The sequence below is a fragment of the Musa acuminata genome, chromosome BXJ2-10 (assembly GCF_036884655.1).
Source record: "Musa acuminata AAA Group cultivar baxijiao chromosome BXJ2-10, Cavendish_Baxijiao_AAA, whole genome shotgun sequence".
NCBI classification, from domain to species: Eukaryota; Viridiplantae; Streptophyta; class Magnoliopsida; order Zingiberales; family Musaceae; genus Musa; species Musa acuminata.
Genome location: NC_088347.1, coordinates 22,550,121 through 22,568,923, shown reverse-complemented (window position 1 = coordinate 22,568,923; position 18,803 = coordinate 22,550,121). Strand labels below are relative to the sequence as shown.

At 34.6% G+C, this 18,803-nt stretch overlaps 2 protein-coding genes across 2 annotated transcripts; both read left to right on the top strand.

The window, feature by feature from the left end:
* Positions 1-5,893: 5,893 nt before the first annotated feature.
* Positions 5,894-8,871, top strand: LOC135624510 (WUSCHEL-related homeobox 8-like). Its single transcript, XM_065128206.1, has 3 exons — positions 5,894-6,333; positions 7,843-8,349; positions 8,435-8,871. The coding sequence occupies exons 1-3, from the start codon at positions 6,105-6,107 to the stop codon at positions 8,518-8,520; spliced, it is 822 nt and encodes a 273-aa protein (XP_064984278.1). The 5' UTR covers positions 5,894-6,104; the 3' UTR covers positions 8,521-8,871.
* Positions 8,872-9,206: 335 nt separating this feature from the next.
* On the top strand, positions 9,207-18,448 carry LOC104000486 (alpha-1,3-mannosyl-glycoprotein 2-beta-N-acetylglucosaminyltransferase). The gene is made up of 18 exons (XM_009422555.3): positions 9,207-9,427; positions 10,244-10,294; positions 10,917-11,004; positions 11,854-11,916; positions 13,714-13,748; positions 13,845-13,921; positions 14,043-14,088; positions 14,169-14,231; positions 15,093-15,159; positions 15,237-15,305; positions 15,403-15,472; positions 15,562-15,623; positions 15,777-15,867; positions 15,951-16,044; positions 16,343-16,405; positions 16,494-16,532; positions 16,721-16,891; positions 17,984-18,448. The coding sequence occupies exons 1-18, from the start codon at positions 9,359-9,361 to the stop codon at positions 18,092-18,094; spliced, it is 1,329 nt and encodes a 442-aa protein (XP_009420830.2). The 5' UTR covers positions 9,207-9,358; the 3' UTR covers positions 18,095-18,448.
* The last annotated feature ends 355 nt before the right edge of the window (positions 18,449-18,803 follow it).

Here is an 18,803-nt window from a genome sequence, read left to right as displayed (position 1 = left end):
CATGAATTGGGGTTAGTGGTATTACTTGGCTCAAAAGATTGTTTTGTTTTTGTTTGAGTGGTGTTGGCTGAAGCCAATTTGATGCCAGGTGGGCCTGTTCTTATCCATTGTTCAGATTCTCTCTGCTTTTTTATTGTTCATCTGTCATCCTGAGTGCCAAATTTGGTTGCATGATATGATGTTAGTGGTACTAGTTGTCCTAGCTGAAAGGAATAACATGTATGTGATTGATTGATATGATAAAATGAGGTCCTGGTTATCAGGTTGGCTCAGTAATTATTGGTGACATGATATCTTTTTCTTACATTCCCTTGCTCACTATCTTCTACATGTGAATTATTATGCTTTGTTGATGTGCTACTTACTGTAGTTTTTGCTGGCTAATCATTGGTTCACTTACTGATGAACTTTTCATACATTCCAGTCTTTTTACCCCAATATGAGCTGTAGAATAATACTCTTACAAGATTCCATTAGGGTAAGGCCAGTGTAAAGCAGAGGGCTTTGCCATCTGTTCTGAGTATGTGTTTCATTGATCTGCTGGTTTCTGCAGCTTTTCAGATTCTCTCTCATTTATTTGCTACATGAACCAGTAATGCATAATTTGACAGGAGACAAGACCTGGATGAACATGATTTCATCTGCAATCGTGGGATATGGTGAGACAGTTCCAAGAGATAGAGTGAGAAAATAACTCATTTGCTTTGCAGGATGAGGGAAAAGAAGTGGATGTTTCTGTCAGTGACTTGTCAATTCTTCATGAGCTTCAATCATTCGAGTGAAAACAAGTTATTATGAAGAGCAAATTACTGATAACATCATTCAGAGCATATTCCACTGAGTATTTTACACTTCAAGTAACATGCAAGATTCCCCAGAAATTTCTTGAAGTATTCCAATAGTGTATGAACTAATTACCAGTAGTTGTTTACATGCTTTTCCACTGCTTGCTGTCAACTATTGCTCCAAACTTTTCTGTGGTTGACTATTTAATATTGACTTGTCATGAACACTAACCTGTTGTTTAGAATATCCAAAGCATTCTTGGCATGGTCAACTAAAACATCGTGTAGTTTTTTAGTTAATTAGGCATCCCAATATGTGGAAGGTTTTGTACTGAAGATTCTGCTTATTCATTTGATAGACTAACTTTGACCTTATTATTGGGTTCCTCGAGACCGGTAATTCTAGTTCTTGGTTTTATTCATCTCATCCACTCCTGCCAGGATAAGTTACTGTGTTCCTCTTCAAACTTTACATACATGCTTATGATAATTGAACACTTGATTTTGAAGACTAAAATATCTTCATCAATCTTTCTTTCTTTTGCTTTTATAGGTTACTTATATATTGAATCTCTCAATCACTTAATTAATATGTCATAATTTACACTTTAATGATTTTATGTTTTTATAGTTTTATCAATTTTCGAATCAGTTTTTTGAGATTTGATAAGATCAAACCTTAAACTTATTATTTTGACATTTTGGAGCATCCAATGCTCTCCAAGTCTCTCACTCTCTCCAAGTGAGAAAGAACTCGTGTGCATTAAATAATTGTGGAGTGAGTGTGTCAAGAGTAAGGAAGTTCAATCTTATAAGAATTATTACTAATTCTCTTAGAAACTCGATCGAGATTGATTTTCCTTTTTTTAAAGTTTATTATAAATTTATGTTAGAAGATAATAATAAAATCTTTATTATTATCATGAATAAAATCTTTGTTAGAAGATAACTTCTTTATTTCTTTATAAATTTTTATCATGATAATAATAAAATCTTATTCTTTTGAATTTGATAAAAGTGATTAATGTATTTTAGTAAGATCTAGATAATGAGGTGAAAGACGATCATAAATAATCTCTAATGAACTTTTATCATACAATGATTAATCACATATTTATAAAAGGTTGGATGAGATCTCATTGTTTTGATCTTTTTGTAGTGAAATGTTATAGCAAATTACGTAAGGTTTTATTAATAATCTTAATTTGTTCATTTGTTTGAGGATGATAAATACTATTATATAATAGGTTGGTGCTAAATTCTTTCATAATTTTTTTCAAAAATATTAAGAAATTTAGTATCATTATATGATGTGATAGATTTAGGAATTCCATTAAGTTTGATCACTTCATTAAAATAAATGTTTGCAATATAAAAAGCATTCGTGGTCTTTTTTAAAGAATAAAATGTGTCATTTTAAAAAATCGATTAACAACAATAGAATCTGTTTTTTTTTTTTTAATTTTGATAGATCAATCATGAAAGTCATACTAATATATATTTTCTTGAGAAACATTAGGAATTGATAAATAAATATATATATCAAGATTCGAAGATTAATCTTTTAAAGTTTGACATATTTTATATCTTTTTATATAATGTGTAATATCTCAGTAGATTGTAGGCCAAAAATATTTTGTTTTGATGAGAAGGATTGTTTTGTCGCTCCTAAAGTAACCTCCTAATATGTTAATATGTCAGAATATAGCTCTTGGATAATATGCTCTCTTAAATAATATTTAAGAATATAAAGTTGAGTTTCATGAAAAAAAATTTATTTTTAATAACATAATCTTGAATGATGATTCTTCGTGCATATATAATTCCTATGCTTCTTCAAAATAATTAGAATAAGTATTTCTTATTATATCAATTCCTTTTAATTGGGCACACATAATATTAAGAAGCATCAATCACCAATTGTATCTGTAATCTTATAATATATTTCATTCTTATGCTTGGAGACAAAAGTATATTATTGTAAAAATATCACTCATTTTGCATATCACCTATTGAGATTTACCTAATAATATTATATATTTAAGAGCTTTCTGTTAAGAATTTAAGCCAAATTCTCTTTAGATTAAATAAGATCTCCGATGTTGGAGTACTTAAACAATAACATAAAATTTAATATTATAAATTAAATAATTCTTTATTGTATTATTAAATTTTTCACTAAACAATACTTGTCCTTCTTGATTAAGTTCTCCACTAATATCACATAAGAGGAATCACAACTAACTTTAAATATTAAATCATAATTTACACTAAATATTTTAGAAAAATATGATAATATAAGAATAAGAGCAATGGATAATTTCACTTTTAATAATTTGATACTATTGTTTGCCTTTGTTATCCAAGAGCATACCCTTTTCTTTAAGCAATCAATTAGAAGAGCTGCAATAGTATTGAAAATTTGAATAAATCAATGATAAAAGGTTGTGAAAACTCTAAACATCATATATGGATATTAGTGTTGATCAAGTTTGGATAGTTTTGATCTTCTCGGAATCCACTTGGATATCTACAGGGATTAAGATAAAGCTTATAAAAACTAGGCTAAAGGTTATGAACGAGTAATTCTTAAGATTTATATATAGCTTTTTGGCTTGAAAGTTAATAGGATAGTTTTCAAATGTTCAATCAAGTTTATTATGATTATAAAGAAGAATATCATCAATGTAAATAACAATAAACTTTCTAATATAAAGATGTAGAATTTGATTCGTCGTTCGCGTGAAGATGCTCGGAGCATTTGAAAGATCAAATGTCATAACTAACCATTCGTATAAATCTTCTTGAGTTTTTATAGTAATTTTTCATTCATCTTATGGTTTAATATAGATTTGGTGAAAACCACTTTCGAGATCAATTTTAGAAAAAATTTTTAGCTCATATCAAACATATCCTCCACTCCAGGAATAAGAAACATATATTTGATGATAATCCGATTGATAGCTTAATTGTCGATGTACATCTATCAAGTTTAATCCTTCTTTAAAATCAATAGAGCTTAATTGTCGATGTACATGTATAAACTTTTCCAATAAAATCAATAGAGCTAGAACGGCACGTATAAACTTTTCCAAATATAACTATCGTGTAGTAGATTCATAACTTTATATTTGACTTTTCATGTTCTTTTTGGACTCATTTGATAATAAGATTTGTTTGGCAATATTGCTTTTGGAAATTAAATCGATTCAACGTTGAATATCTCAAAAAGAAGATAGGCCACTAGAAAGTTATTTTACTTCATATGAAATTTTTATAGGGTGCAGGCAATCTTTAGCGACTAACATAAATATAACTTCATTTTTTTTATTTTCTCTTATAAACTTATTTAAAGCAAGAAATTATTTCCTTTCTTTTGGATTAAAAGTTTGGGAGCAAATTTTACTTTGCATCACAAAAGCATAAATTTAACTCTATTGACATATCATATTTTTAATTTTTGCCCATCGAAAAAGGAACTAGGTGTCAATTAATAACTAATACCTCATTGTCTTTCTTGAATCATACAATCCAATATGATTTAGGATATGATTTTATCTTGAGCTGTGTATCATATTTTGAGACATTATGTTCTTACAAGTATCACCATCAATAACAAGATAACAAACTTTATGTTGAGACTTGCAACATATCTTTAAAACATTAGGTGGTAACCATTTTTCAATAGAATCATATTTTGGAATAACAAGCACTCTATGGATTACCAAGCATTCACCATCTTCGGGTCAATTTCTTCATGAGCCTCCTCGAGATATTTATTATATTTTGGTTTTTCAATATCTTCAAATTATTTATTGATAATTTCTGTTTTAGCAAAGTTGACTCATGCATTAGCTTGTTTATTTGGGCACTTGTTCATATAGTATCCTACTTGTTTGCATTTGAAGCAATTAGGAGGGTGATTGGTGTGACTAGATTATGCTCAAGGATTGGTCGAAGTTAGTTTAGATGTATTTTTTATGATTTTACTAGTTTTTGATCCATTAATATTATAACAAGTAGAATAAGAGAAATATAAAAGAATATTAGAATACTTTTTTGCTCTAAATCTAACAAGTTTTAAATGATAATTAATAAGTATCATATAACCTTCATAGTTGTCATATCTCCACTTCATCTTAAATCATAACTATCATCGACATATCTTATGGCAAGTTGTTCTTTCGTCTCTTAAGTGTTATTTTGGATTATTGATGATGATTTTGCTATATCTAATATCTGATGTTAAACAAAAGAAAAAGAGAAATAAAGAGTGGGATATACAAAAATATTTTCTGTATTTCAAGAGATATTAAAAGTTAATAGCTCAAAATATAAAAAATTGATAATATTTTGAAAACTAGAATACCTCCACTAATATTCTTTTCTTCCGATGTGTTGTTCGTTGAATCCCTCGATCACCTAATTAATGAGTCATAATTTACTAAAACTCAAACATAAATTATAATACATATTAAATTTATGATGTATTATACTTTCATAGTTTTTAATTTATATAATTATTTTAAGACATAAATTATTTTTAAAAAATTGATATGATTAAATTCAAAATTTATTATCTTAAAACTTGAAAACATAATAATACACACTGCATCAATATTGCTACATTCAAGTTGGCAATCACTAGTAGGTGAATTGGGGTGCCAACAACTCCCTGATTGTGTGTTTTTATTTTTATAAATGAAACATAAAATAACAAAAAAAGAAATTATATCTTAACCCATATGTGGATCAATTTGAAGCAAAAAATTACTTCAAATCCTGAGATTAATTATGTAAAGCAACAAATAATGAGTCGCCCACGTGGCCCCATTCCACACCCACCACCGACTTTACGACCCAAGTCACGACGCTAGTGCAGTCCGCGCCGCCCCCACGAGTTGTTTGCTTGTGGAACAATTCTGACCCTACCCGTTTGCATCGGAGAGGTCACTGTTCGTGTGGGTCCCGATCGAACTCTTGAATCACGTGGCAGGTGTCTTGTGAGTAACTCTTAAGCAGGTAGCAAAAGAGTTGTTGCTCCGGATAAGAGTCAGCCAACGTATACGTAGATCCGTATCAAGCGGGAGAAAGGACTAAAGGTGGCTGTCCGGGAATAGGCGCACGAGTTAACAGGCGGTCGGCTGCTGCTACTTTTCCTTCAACGCAAGTCTTCTTCCCTCGGTACGCTTTGCGCCTGTTTCCAAAAACCTTCGACGCTGCTTCTTTCCTCGCTTGCGCTCGTGGCGACGCTGGCGAGCGATTGGAACGAAAAAGGCGGGACTTTGATGCGGGAGAGAGAGAGAGAGAGGCGAGGAAATGGAGCGGCAAGTTGCTTCGGACAGTGGAGCCGACGGCACCAGGAGCAGCGAGATTGGGGAGGAAAGAGGAGAGGGGGATAGGGTGGCGGAAGGGGTTCTGTGTGTGAAAGTGATGACGGACGAGCAGGTTGAGGTGCTCCGCCGTCAGATCGCCGTCTACGCCACCATCTGCGAGCAGCTCGTGGAGATGCATAGGGCCTTCGCCGCTGACCAGGACTCCCTCGCAGGTATCTTCTTCCTTCCTCTTCGCCTTTCCGAGAGACCAAAACAAAAATCTTGGAAAGAGGGGAATTTTGGATAGAGAAAAAGGGCGTCTTTAGCGAACCCTTCTCTTGGTATTACCCTTCCTTTCCAATTCTTGGGCTTTCGGTCTCGATCTAGTCTACAGAACGCGTCTTCTTGTCTAGCTTTTGCATATTAACTTCATGTTTCTTCCCAATTAAGGATTAAGCATCTACGATCAACTGTTCCTCTTTGCTATCCAAAGCTGAGCCGATTGCTCACTTAGTAGATGATTCTTATGCTGCACGGTCGCCATGGATTATCGATATGGTTAGTATCGAGGTCTCACTAACTTGGAAGCATAAAATGAGTAGAGGCTTTGAAAACCATTACATGCAGAACTTTCTTGGATACACTACTCTGTTATCTCTAAACCCACTTCCTTGATGCATTGTTAAGCCTGGACTGTTGGCGATGTTATCCCAATTATCCTAACTCACAGTTCTGGTTTGCTTTCTAGTTGGTAGTATTAGCATACAAGCCACTATGTGCATTTGGTCTTCTTTGTTAAAATTACAATGTTGGCATTTTGACTAATTACGATATCATAGTTGTTCATCATAAACCGTATAATGTTCTCAGAAACCATCGATTAACTATCTACCAGATTCATGGAGTAAGATTTTAATTTTAGTGCAGATTACCTTTTTCCTTTGATAGCAAATTGGAGTCTGAAAGAAGTTCCAAAAAGGACTGACTTTGATTGTTTGCCATGAAGGATATTGGATTGACAAAATAGGCATCTTAGATGAACTATGTGGATGCAGTAGCAAGTAGAAAACTCCAGTTTAGTGGAATTAAACTTACCAGCAAGGATTTAAGGTTGCTCTGTAGGAATAGGATTGAACTAACTCTTGAAAGTTCATGTGTGCTTAGCTGTGATTTGATAAGACATCGGTAGATGTGTGGCATTTATTTTGATCACGTTCGTGCAATGTAGGATGAATAATTCTTGCTACTTGGAGAACAAGATTGTGATGATCTCCTGTTGTTTGTGAGATGATATGTGTTGCAAAAATTTTGATTTTTGTCGATTCTTTGTCTAAGACTATTGCAGGTGACTTTGTTTCGAAGTGTCAGGATATGCAAGTATAATAGCATAACTATGTTGCTCAGGTTGTTAATGTATTGCAGAAGGTCCATTCAATTTTTGCCCTCGAGTTTTGTGTTATTTTGACTTTCACCTCTCATGCTACAAACAATCTCTCTATTAGTGGGGGTAAGGATTGTACATTGGTCCTTCCCAGACCTTGCAGTGGTGGGAACTTCGGACACTGGGTTCGCCACCTGCTCATGTTCCAAAACTCGAGATAGGAGCAAGAAAGCACCCTACTCAGATTTCACTCAATATTCCTGTTTAGCGAAACAAGCACCCATCTAATATGTCATTTTATGTTGATTGAGGAGAATTTTATCTATGATAGCATTTGTGTAATTCTTTGTTGCTTTTCTAGGATTGAAGCTTGGAAGCGGCTACTGTGAATCCATGATGGCATCAGGAGGCCATAAAATGATTCCAAGACAGCGGTGGTGTCCAACAACTAAGCAGCTACAGATGCTCGAGAATATCTTTGATCAAGGTAATGGGACTCCAAGCAAGCAAAGGATAAAAGAGATCACTCTTGAACTGTCACTGCATGGTCAGATCTCTGAAATGAATGTCTATAACTGGTTCCAAAACCGAAGGGCGCGATCGAAGCGGAAACAAACAGCACCAAGTAATAACGAATATGAAGTTGACACAGATTGTGAATCCCCAAACTTCAAGATATTCAAGTCAGACGAACTCCCTCATGAAGACCAGCTTGTCGGAACAGATAATTATCCCATCCACAATGCCCAAGTAAGCAATGCACTGCATCCATTAGGCCCAGAGTCAAATCAAACTCTAGGAACACATGGATCAAATGAGAGTTCAAAATCTGGTGGAATGTCCTACCAAAATTTTTTATCGAGCCAGAGTAAGTTGATTTTTATCTGCCATTCTTTTTTGACTGCCGAACATTAATATACAACTTGTCTTTAACTTGAAATTGTTGTATCCAGGGGTGGATCAATTGATGGAAAATATGGACATTCCAGGGAGTTTTAGCCCTTTCCATCCAGGAAAAAGCTATGGCATGATAGGTTGACATACTGTTGTTTTGTTTGAGCTGATTTATCCTTTGAACAACTCTACATTGTTCCCATGATGAAGTGCTTATTGCAGGGTTTGTACTCACTAAATTACTATCTGAAATTATTCAAGCAGGTTTCTGGTGTACTTTTGAATGAAACATCCACCTGATCAGATGCAAACATTAGGCTCAGTTTCTTCCTTGCATTTAAGCTGTTGTCTGTAGATTTATCTGTTTCCATCTTTTGAGTGTCCTCTGTTCTCTGTTCATTGTGATGAGAGTTCTATCGAAAGGAAGTAAATCCAAAATCCTGTACTTGAAAGTTGTATTTGATAATAGTGATCAGAATTCCACAAGTATTATCCATGTCTTCTCTCATGCGATGTGATATCCACAAAGAATATACATATTGAGAATGTGTTGCAGCACCGAGTCGACCACTCGGGATTCGTTGCTGAGGCGGAGCTGAAGAGAATCTAATAACCCAATTTGCCTAATTTCACATGCAAAGCACGTGCGGATGCTAACTTTTATTATGATTTTGTTAATAGCTTCACCATTAAGTTTGCTGATCGGCAAATTAATCGGCGGTTTGGTTCGAGTCCAACCCGACATATTTCGGACGGTCTTGGGTTGAGTTCTCGGACATTGAATCAAATCCGGCCCGATTTATTTAGACCCGACCGACGGCCCACGCTGTGGCCGCGACATAGTCTCCAACGACCGGCCGTGGTATCGGGGACCGAGAAGTCTCGCTAGATCGAGCCTTCGAGCCGAAGCGTCGAGGTAGAAGACAGGCAAGTCGTCTCGGGGAGATCGCAGCTTCCTCTACTGCCAATTCGGTCCAAGAACGATGGGGAAGAGCTTCTGCGACATCCGGATCCTTCTTGTCGTCGCGGCTGCAGCTTTTATCTTCATCCAGGTGCCTTTACTTCTGCTCCGTCCTTGGCCTTTCTGGTACTGATCTCGGGTTGCTATTCGCCCCTTTGGTTGTTCTTGACGATGTTATGCCGGGGAAAGTATCCTTCTCGACTCAGTTTAGTGTAGTTTGGAAATTTGGATTCGCAAACGACGTTCTTATAGCATGTTAGGGCAAGAAAAAAGTTGGAAACCTCGATTTTGACTATAAATTGTGTTGACGAGTTGTTCAAGATTTGGAATTTATATTCAAATTACTGCGTTAAACTGATTTGGGGCTAAAGGACATTTAGCCAAAATGATGAAGAGGTGGCATTCTAAGCAGAGAATCTATGATACTGAAGAACGAAGGCACCGTTATAGGGGAAAGAAACATGGTGGCTCTAGCAGAGTTAGGAATATTTCGTCCAAGTGGGAAATGTTAACATTAGTGCCGCTCTGAGCTGTCAATATTCTTTCCTTGTTTGTGTATCAGAATTCACAATATTTTGTATGTGATTTTCATTTTTTTCCAATCATTCTTAGTATGATTGAACTTATTTGGATATACTTGAACTTATTGTTACCGATGTCCCAATATTTGCAAATTCATGTTGCCAACTTGAATCCAAGATCAATGATTTGCATTTTACTAGTTTACTTGTAGATATCTGTTCTATTTTTTTAAGGTTATTAATCTGTTTTTAATGCAACGTATAGTTGTACGTGTATATATGTTCCTAGTGAATTGTGCCATGCACACTTTGAAAGTACACCATTTGTCCATGTCAATATAGTGCAATTAATTTAAAAAATTATAATGATCATTCATTGGTTTTAGGTGCGCCTTTTTGCAACACAATCTGAGTATGCAGATCGCCTGGCTGCTGCGGTGAGTAGTGCAATGTAACTTACTTAAATTGCAAGTTCTGTTTAATTATGCATATTTCTAAGTCAATTACATCTATCAACCTTCATTTTATGTAGTATTATATAAAAGGGTATTTGACTTCATCTTTTATGTAGTATTATATAAAAGGGTGAGCCTTAATGCAATAGTAAAGTTGCTCCCTTGCAACTTGGGTGGTCAGAGTTCAAGTCATGGATACAACGTCCCTATCTGTAGGACAATTATGATTATTAACCTTTTCAAGACCTAGCATTAGCGGGGGTTTGGTGCATTAAGATCACCCTTTTATACATTATTATACATATATACATTTTTGATACCTGATATATGTGGGCATTGGTTGGTGCCTCATGTACTGAGTTCGTCTTCTTGTATACTATTATTTTCTTTTCATATGTGGTGGAAGTCATTTCATTGTATTTTTCACTATATTATGCATCGAGTGAAACTAAAGATTTTCAATAATATCAATTTGCTAATCTTGGAGGCACGAAAGATATATGGTTACTTCACTGAACTTGAAATATGTGTGCATGTAAGATGATATACTTGCCTGTTGTGTCCCATAATCATGGTTAATGGTGAATGGTGAATTTGTTGACAGGTGGAATCTGAAAATCAGTGCACAAGTCAAATGCGCTTGTTGATTGATCAGATAAGCATGCAACAAGGGAAAATTGTTACCTTAGAAGGTGCATATCTATGTTTACATCAACTAGATTTCTTTCTTACCGAAATTGTGTAGATAATGTAGATGACACCAATTAAGGCACATAAGTGTTAAAACAGTAAGCTTAGTAACTTGAAATATACTGTAACCATAAAAAATTCAACAACCTTCACTGTTCATGTGGATTTCATATACAGATATCCGCCGTGTTTGTATTACTTACAAGTAAAGCTGATATGCTGTATCAATATTACTATGTGGTATTTTATCTGCAGTTTTTGCACTTGGTACATCTGTCAACTATTGTTATTGTTGTTTGCTTTTGCAGTGAATTTATTTTACATCAAAAATATGGATGACGCAATAGAGGTATATGGAAATGGCACTTAGGTCAGGGCCTAAGTGAACCTCTGAAGGTTTTTAGAAACAGAATACTTGGTTGGGAATATCAAGTCATTGTTAAAAATGTAGTGACTGTAGTACATATCAAAGAAATGATTATGTTCACCTTTATAGATCCTTCTAGTGATTGGGGGACCTCAAATAAAAAGCTATGGTGGTTCTCTATATCTGATTTATTCTCTTTTGGTTTAACAATTATCATTTTTCTAAATTTTGTTTACTAAAACATGGATCAGTATATGATGCCCCCTGAATTATATTTATCTTTCTGATGAAATTGCAGCAGTGTGGAAGCACTTGATTTCTTTCAGCATTGAGAGTTGTTTTTCTGTCAACATGCTGTACTTTGTTTTGTTTAGTACCAAGTAATTGTGAATGAATATGGAGTGTAATCTATATGTTTCTTGTCAGAAAAGAAATTTTTTTGTTTATGCAAATTTTGAGTTCTATTTTGTTGTTGATGTATCAGAAGCAAACAAACTTAAAGATGAAGAAAGTGCACAACTGAAGACCCTACTTCGAGATCTTAAAAGTATGCCTTTACAAGAACTTTCTAGTCTTTCAATTGGTATTTATGTATAGAAGTTGGTTCGACTACAAAAAAAAAAAAAACTTTATTTCCATCATTTATGTTGTATTTTATACTTGGATTTTTCTTAAATATCTTAATATTATTCATTTGGGACTTTAATTATTGAGCTTGTTGCAATTGCATATTTAGATTTTGCATGGGTGTAAACTGATCTTTCATGAGCTTTATAAAAATAATCATTATAATGATCTTAAATAGAACTTTAAATAATCATTTTATGTAGGGATTTTAAATTTTGATTTGGACCTGAATTGGTCTCTGGTTAGGTTAGCATGGGTTTGGTACATACTGGTTTACCAATATATGGTACAATGCTGTCCTGATCGGCATGGACCAAAGGGAAAGATGGAGACGAGGCAAGTAGCAAGACAAGGAGAGGAGGAGAAGAGAGATAATTGCAATGAGATGGAGGAAACTAGCAGCAATGAGGCAACGAGTAGTGCAGTGAGAGAGATGACTTGGGGGCAAGTAAAAGAGAGATAGTTGTCGTTGTAAAAATTAAAAAAATGTTTTTGAACTGGACAAAATTTCTCAGCCTAGGTGCCGGTCATTGGTTGGACTGAATAATATCGGATGGTACAAACCTGTCTAATTGATTTTTGGAACACTAATTTTATGACTAGAGATATGTCAGTAATTCTTTGATGCTTGTACTTAGCATCCTAGGTTTAGACACCACTTTTCTTGATCATATATCATTGGTTAAAAATGCAAGTTGACATTAAATCAAAATCAGATAACCATGTGTGCTAGAAAGGAAGAGGGGATGGAGGGTTGGAGGACCTTTAAACCAAGTATCAGAGAACTGATTATGTAATACTCTTGATTAGTCCCACATTGGAGGTAAAACTAAGATTGACTTATAAGGGTCTAATAAGTGTACTACTATCAACTTCAGTTTAAGCATTTTGATTAGTGGTTTAGGCCAAACGAAGTTGATAGACCAGTTAGCTCATCAAGCCTAGATCGTGACATTTGGTATCAGAGCCGACCTAGTATTTGGGCATGGTGAGGGGGCTCGGGTAGGAAAGGACTACTTGTGGATGGAGTCAGAGGACTTGTCACGGCGTAGAGCCACCACTGGGCTACGTCTCACATGCACAATGCTAAGGTTTGATCTGGGCTATGCTGGGCCTTGACGAGAACATCAAGCCCTTGAGTGGGGGTGATTGCAATACCCTTGATTAATCCCACATTGAAGGCAAGACTAAGATTGGCTTATAAGGGTCTGATAAGTGTACTACTTTCAACTTCAACTTAAGCATTTTGGCCGGTGGTTTCGGCCAAACCAAGTTGATAGGCCAATTAGCCCATCCGACTCGGATCGTGATAGATTAGAACAAGCTATACTTATCCATATTTACCCATCCAGGCAGCACTGACCTATATTGATTGTCAATATGTAGGTCTGTGCAAGAGCTGTATCACCCTGACCATCCATTGGTGCTGGCATTATGCCCGAGTTTATAAACTTTGCTTTAAACAGTACTTAATAAGGCTGGACTAGCCATCTAATCACAAATCATGCTGGTTCAGTTCTTTACTGTTATAAATAATTATCCTGAAAATCAAGTTTTTGGTTTAGGGCCATGAAGCTGCGAAGAAGCTTTGGGAGAAGTGGAGAACCTTGTATTTCATGTATAAATATGATTTTCTGTGGTCTAATCATAGGATGATTTTCCTTCTAGTGCATGAGCATGCTCTTTATGTTTCTAACTCTATAAATGTTGGTTGCAGCAAAGAATCTACAGAACTTGATAGGAAAACATGAGGTAAAATTGCTTAGATATTCTTCGTCGTGTTTTAACTGACGCAAAGAACTGATTAAGTCTTTCCTTTTGCTTCTTCATCCTTTGTCCTTATATTAGGTACCTGTAGCAGCTGTTGTTATAATGGCTTGCAATCGACCTGACTATCTTGAGAGGACAATAGAATCTGTCTTGAAGTATGTTATATAATAATTTCTTAGTTCTAAATAAAAAAGGATTAGTGTTGTTGATTTTCAGTTCTCCAGAAAATAGTCATATGATTAGACAACTAATGATCAATCAATTCATGTTTCTCAGGTATCAGAGACCGATTGCTACAAAATTTCCACTATTTGTATCGCAGGTATGCATGTTCGGTCCCTTTTTCTTCACAAAATTGTTTTGCCGATGATTAGCATCTGATAGTCCTGCTTTGTTTCGCAGGATGGAACAAATTCAGATGTTAAAAGTAAAGCTATGAGTTACAACCAATTAACTTATATGCAGGTTTAAAATGCAAACTCTTTCTTATTGTGTCATCTAAGCATCCTGTAGAATGATGGGATCTTTGAAGTTGTTTTGCTAATGGCGCTACATCCAATAATGGAATAATTGTTTTGGAAGTTTCATTAAGTAGTAAGATAATGTTTGGGCATGTTCCTATATCCCAAATGGCTGAGTTCTATGGAAAGCTTGCGCTTTGTCAAATTAAGTTGGTTGGAATTTAGGCCAGTTCTATGTCATGACAACTTCCAGATATAAAGTTCCATTGCAGCCCTCTAAAGAGTGATTTAATGTTTAGATTTGCTGTTCAACTGGTGACTATACCTCAAATTGAAAAGGTCCTAGTGATAATAATTATGTATAGTCTATCATCTGGCACTCGTCTTCCAATACATTTGTGAAAAAGACTATGCTTTTAGATGTTCTAATTGTCCAATGACTTGCAATAAGATCTCTTTTAACAGTGGACATTCTAAATGAAAGCCAGTATACAATATGCTTAAGGTGTTTGCAGCTGGTTCCATGAGATTGAAGCCAGTATTTTGAATAGATTCACATGGAAACTTGTTTTCCCTTGAAATGCTGTTCAACATTAAATAAACTTGACATTAGAATGGTGATAAATGAAAAGATTCCTGTGTTTATCTTTTTTTGCCAAGTTAGACAGTTGATTCTGTTGCTTATATAAGATGTTTTTGTAACATAAGCAAGTTTTTTTTTTTTTATATGTCATGGTCTAGAAAAATATATCTGATACATGTTTGTATTACCTTACAGAATTATAATCTAGTTTGACTATATGGTGAGTGGCATATTGCAGTCAGTGTTAGAGAATTCTAATGGTATGGGTGATTGCAATTGCAGCATCTAGATTTTGAACCAATACATACAGAAAGACCTGGAGAATTAATCGCCTATTACAAGATTGCTAGTAAGTGTCACATCTCTCCAATCTTTCTAGTTATGAGTTATGACTTTGTTTTTAGCTATGAACATGGATTATTTCAGGACACTATAAATGGGCTTTGGATGAATTATTCTTCAACCACAATTTCAGTCGAGTAATTATATTGGAAGGTGTCGTCTATTTACTGTTGGTTTCATGTTTTTCCGTTTTCTGTATCTATTTTTTTTTTGGGTAAACTCCATTAAAAAATATTCTCTCACCAAACAGATGACATGGAAATTGCCCCAGATTTTTTTGACTATTTTGAAGCCACAGCTGCTCTACTTGACAAGGATAAGTATGCCCCCCCATCCCATTCACTCATATGTTTAAAACTCTAAATTATTCATCTCATCTAATTATTTTACATCACAATTAACTTTGCAGATCAATAATGGCTGTTTCCTCATGGAATGACAATGGACAAAAACAGTTTGTTCATGATTCTTGTAAGTCCTTTTTTAAGCAAGTTCTTTTAGCCATTTGACAAGATTTACGTGTTTGATTTTTTTCATATCAGTTAGAGTGAAAGCATTCTGAGGTTAATTTTGGCATGTTGATTATGTTTTACATCCACTGTTTTTTTTCAATGTATTTTGCAGATGCTCTTTACAGATCAGATTTTTTTCCTGGTCTTGGATGGATGTTAACAAAAACTATATGGGATGAGTTATCACCTAAGTGGCCTAATGCATATCCTTGTGTATAACACTATGTTTCAGTTACTCAAAATTGACATATTTTTCTTGGTTTATTATTCCTTGACATAATTTTACTTACTGGGATGACTGGGTGAGACTAAATGAGGTACACAAAGATCGGCAATTTATTCGTCCAGAAGTTTGCAGAACATACAATTTTGGCGAGCATGTAAGTAAGCCAATATTTGTGATTAGCATTTTGTGGATGCTCTTTTTTATCAAGAAGGTGACTCATGCCATTAAGAGATTAATTCTGTATTTCCTCATAATATTATCTGATTTTTTAATCTCATTATGATAGTTTAACACGACTGAATGCTAGAAATTGCTTATAAACATTGATAATGAAGTTGCTGCCAATACAAAATCTCAATACTGCCATGAAAATACTCACGTCTGCCTGTTTGTTCTCTTTTTTTGCTAGTGCTTGTGAAAGTTAGTTCTTCACCTACTTGTTTTCTTTTCAGGGCTCTAGCATGGGACAGTTTTTTAGACAATATTTGGAGCCTATTAAACTGAATGATGTGCAAGTAGGTATAAAGTTGCTTGATCTTGGGTTTTGTATACCTCCTCATACTTCTTATCTGGAATAAATTTTTATGTGAATTGTTGTATTAGGTCGATTGGAAGTCTTCTAATCTGACTTTTTTGATGGAGGTAATACAATTTCTTTATTCAGTCTTATATTTGCTTCAGCATCTCTATGGATGAAAAATGGACCTGGTCAAGGGAAAGATGTCCCAAACTTTCTCCAGGGCCTTCTTTAAATCTGGTTTAGTAATATACAACTTATGGGCAGGCATATACGCATACTTCTAACTGTATCTCTTTCTGGTCTTTGACAGGAAAATTTTTTGAAATATTTTGCCAAAATGGTCTCCAACGCCAGACCTATTCGAGAATCTGATCTTATTTTGAAGGCAAATAATATTGATAGTGATATAAGAATCCAGTATAATGACCAGCGGCACTTTGAACACATAGCCCGACAATTTGGAATTTTTGAAGAATGGAAGGCAATTTCTCTTTCCTATCAATTTCACTTGATTGGTCATCACCCGAAAACATTTAGATAAGGATTATCTTTGATCCATAAATAGTTGCTTATAAATTTTTGGGTGCCTTAGTACAAAGATGACACTGTTTCTTCCAATTTGTGATAGGAGTTTTGATTTTTTCAATATTTGAACTTGGTTGATATACATGTTTTTCCACATCCAGATATAACTTTTGCTGATTTCTTACTGTTATAGGAGTGATTCCCATAAGTATCAGTCTAAACAAAGAAACATATACAGGACATCTGTAGGAACCAGAACATGATTACAGAGCATTTAAAATTATGATGTTGTCATTGTTATTCTTTTATCAGTTGAATTGTTTATCAATGTGGTGATCTTCTAAGCGTATCTCTTTCTTATTGTGCATGTTGTGATGTTAAAAGCATAAAACAGACCTGCCCGGAAATCAGGAACACATGTGAACAGTCAAGTCAAATGTCAAAAAGTAGTTTAAGCTTGTGTTTCTACTTCTAGGCAAAAAAAATTGTAACAGTCATTTATTCTGAAGTCAAAAGAATTGGAAGGATCAAAGAATTATTAGTTGATCTAAATTAAGATTTTCCTAATTTTGGTTTGCAAATTGTTTTATCATAATTGCACTCAGCAATTGCAATATTTTTATCTCCTTTAATGCTGCTGGTCAACAATGGAGGCTATAATACAAGATCCTGCCATGTTGTTACTCTTTTGTGAATTACAAAGTAACTTAGAATACTGACCCACAATTACAGCTCGATAGTGAGCAGCATCTGTATCAAAACCAATTGGCTCTATTAAATCCAGCACAAGCTAGAACCTACTAGATCATCTCAAACAACAAATGGAGAATTGAACTTCTTATCATCATTTTAGACATTTACTGCTACTTTTTTCTTTTTTTTGCTATTTTCACTTTTCTTATCTACTTTGTTTCTGTTTCAGTGGTTCTGGCCATTGATTTATCATCTTTCATATGCATAAAATATTGCTTTATAGAAAAACTTCCATTGCATTACATCTTTGCGCTTTACAATATAAATCTGAATGAGATCACCTCTGTTTTTTCAGGATGGAATTCCCAGGACAGCATATAAAGGAGTGGTAGTTTTTCGCTATGGAGGTCAAAAGCGTGTATTTCTCGTCGGTCCGGATTCTCTGAGGCTGCTGGGAATAGAGTAAATTTGAATTCTAAACACCACACTAGAAGGCTTCCAGAACTCCCATGGTTGAAGGCCTGATGAAGGTGATGACCACCAAAACAACTTTAAGGTGGAAGCTTAGACGAGGCTCAGATTTGTGTACAACAGCCTTCATGTCGATGCATATTGTCAGAAGACCAAACGAAGGATTCCTTATGGGTTCATCCCAAACATTTTGGTAAGCTAGTAGATAGATATCCATGTCATGCTTGCAATGGTATAGACTTGTCTCAGTTGCATTAGTTCTCTCTTTTTCTTGATCTTTACTGGAATTCTGATTCAACATAAAGAAGAATAGTTCACGATTTCCATTAAATCTGATTTATTATTACCATCTGCATTAGTCAGCTAAATTCCATGAAGCACTTCTTTTACAAGCATCCTTTAGAAGTCACCATCCAAGAAGGTGTACAAGACATGTATGCATGTCTCTTTGCATAAAGCTCTAAAAACCCTTTTTTTTTCTTTCTTTTATGAGAAATTCCGAAGCACTCGACCTCTTCTTCTCTCTCAAAAATAAGATGATGGAGTATTTATAGAATGAGTAGATCCTAAAATTAAAGACATTTGCCTTCACAAAGAATATTTTCCATAATTGGATTGCTTATATTCTACACTGCCTCACTCAAAAATTATCTATCATCTCCAACATCTCGACTTTTCTTTCAAGTTAGCATACTTCTTTTGAG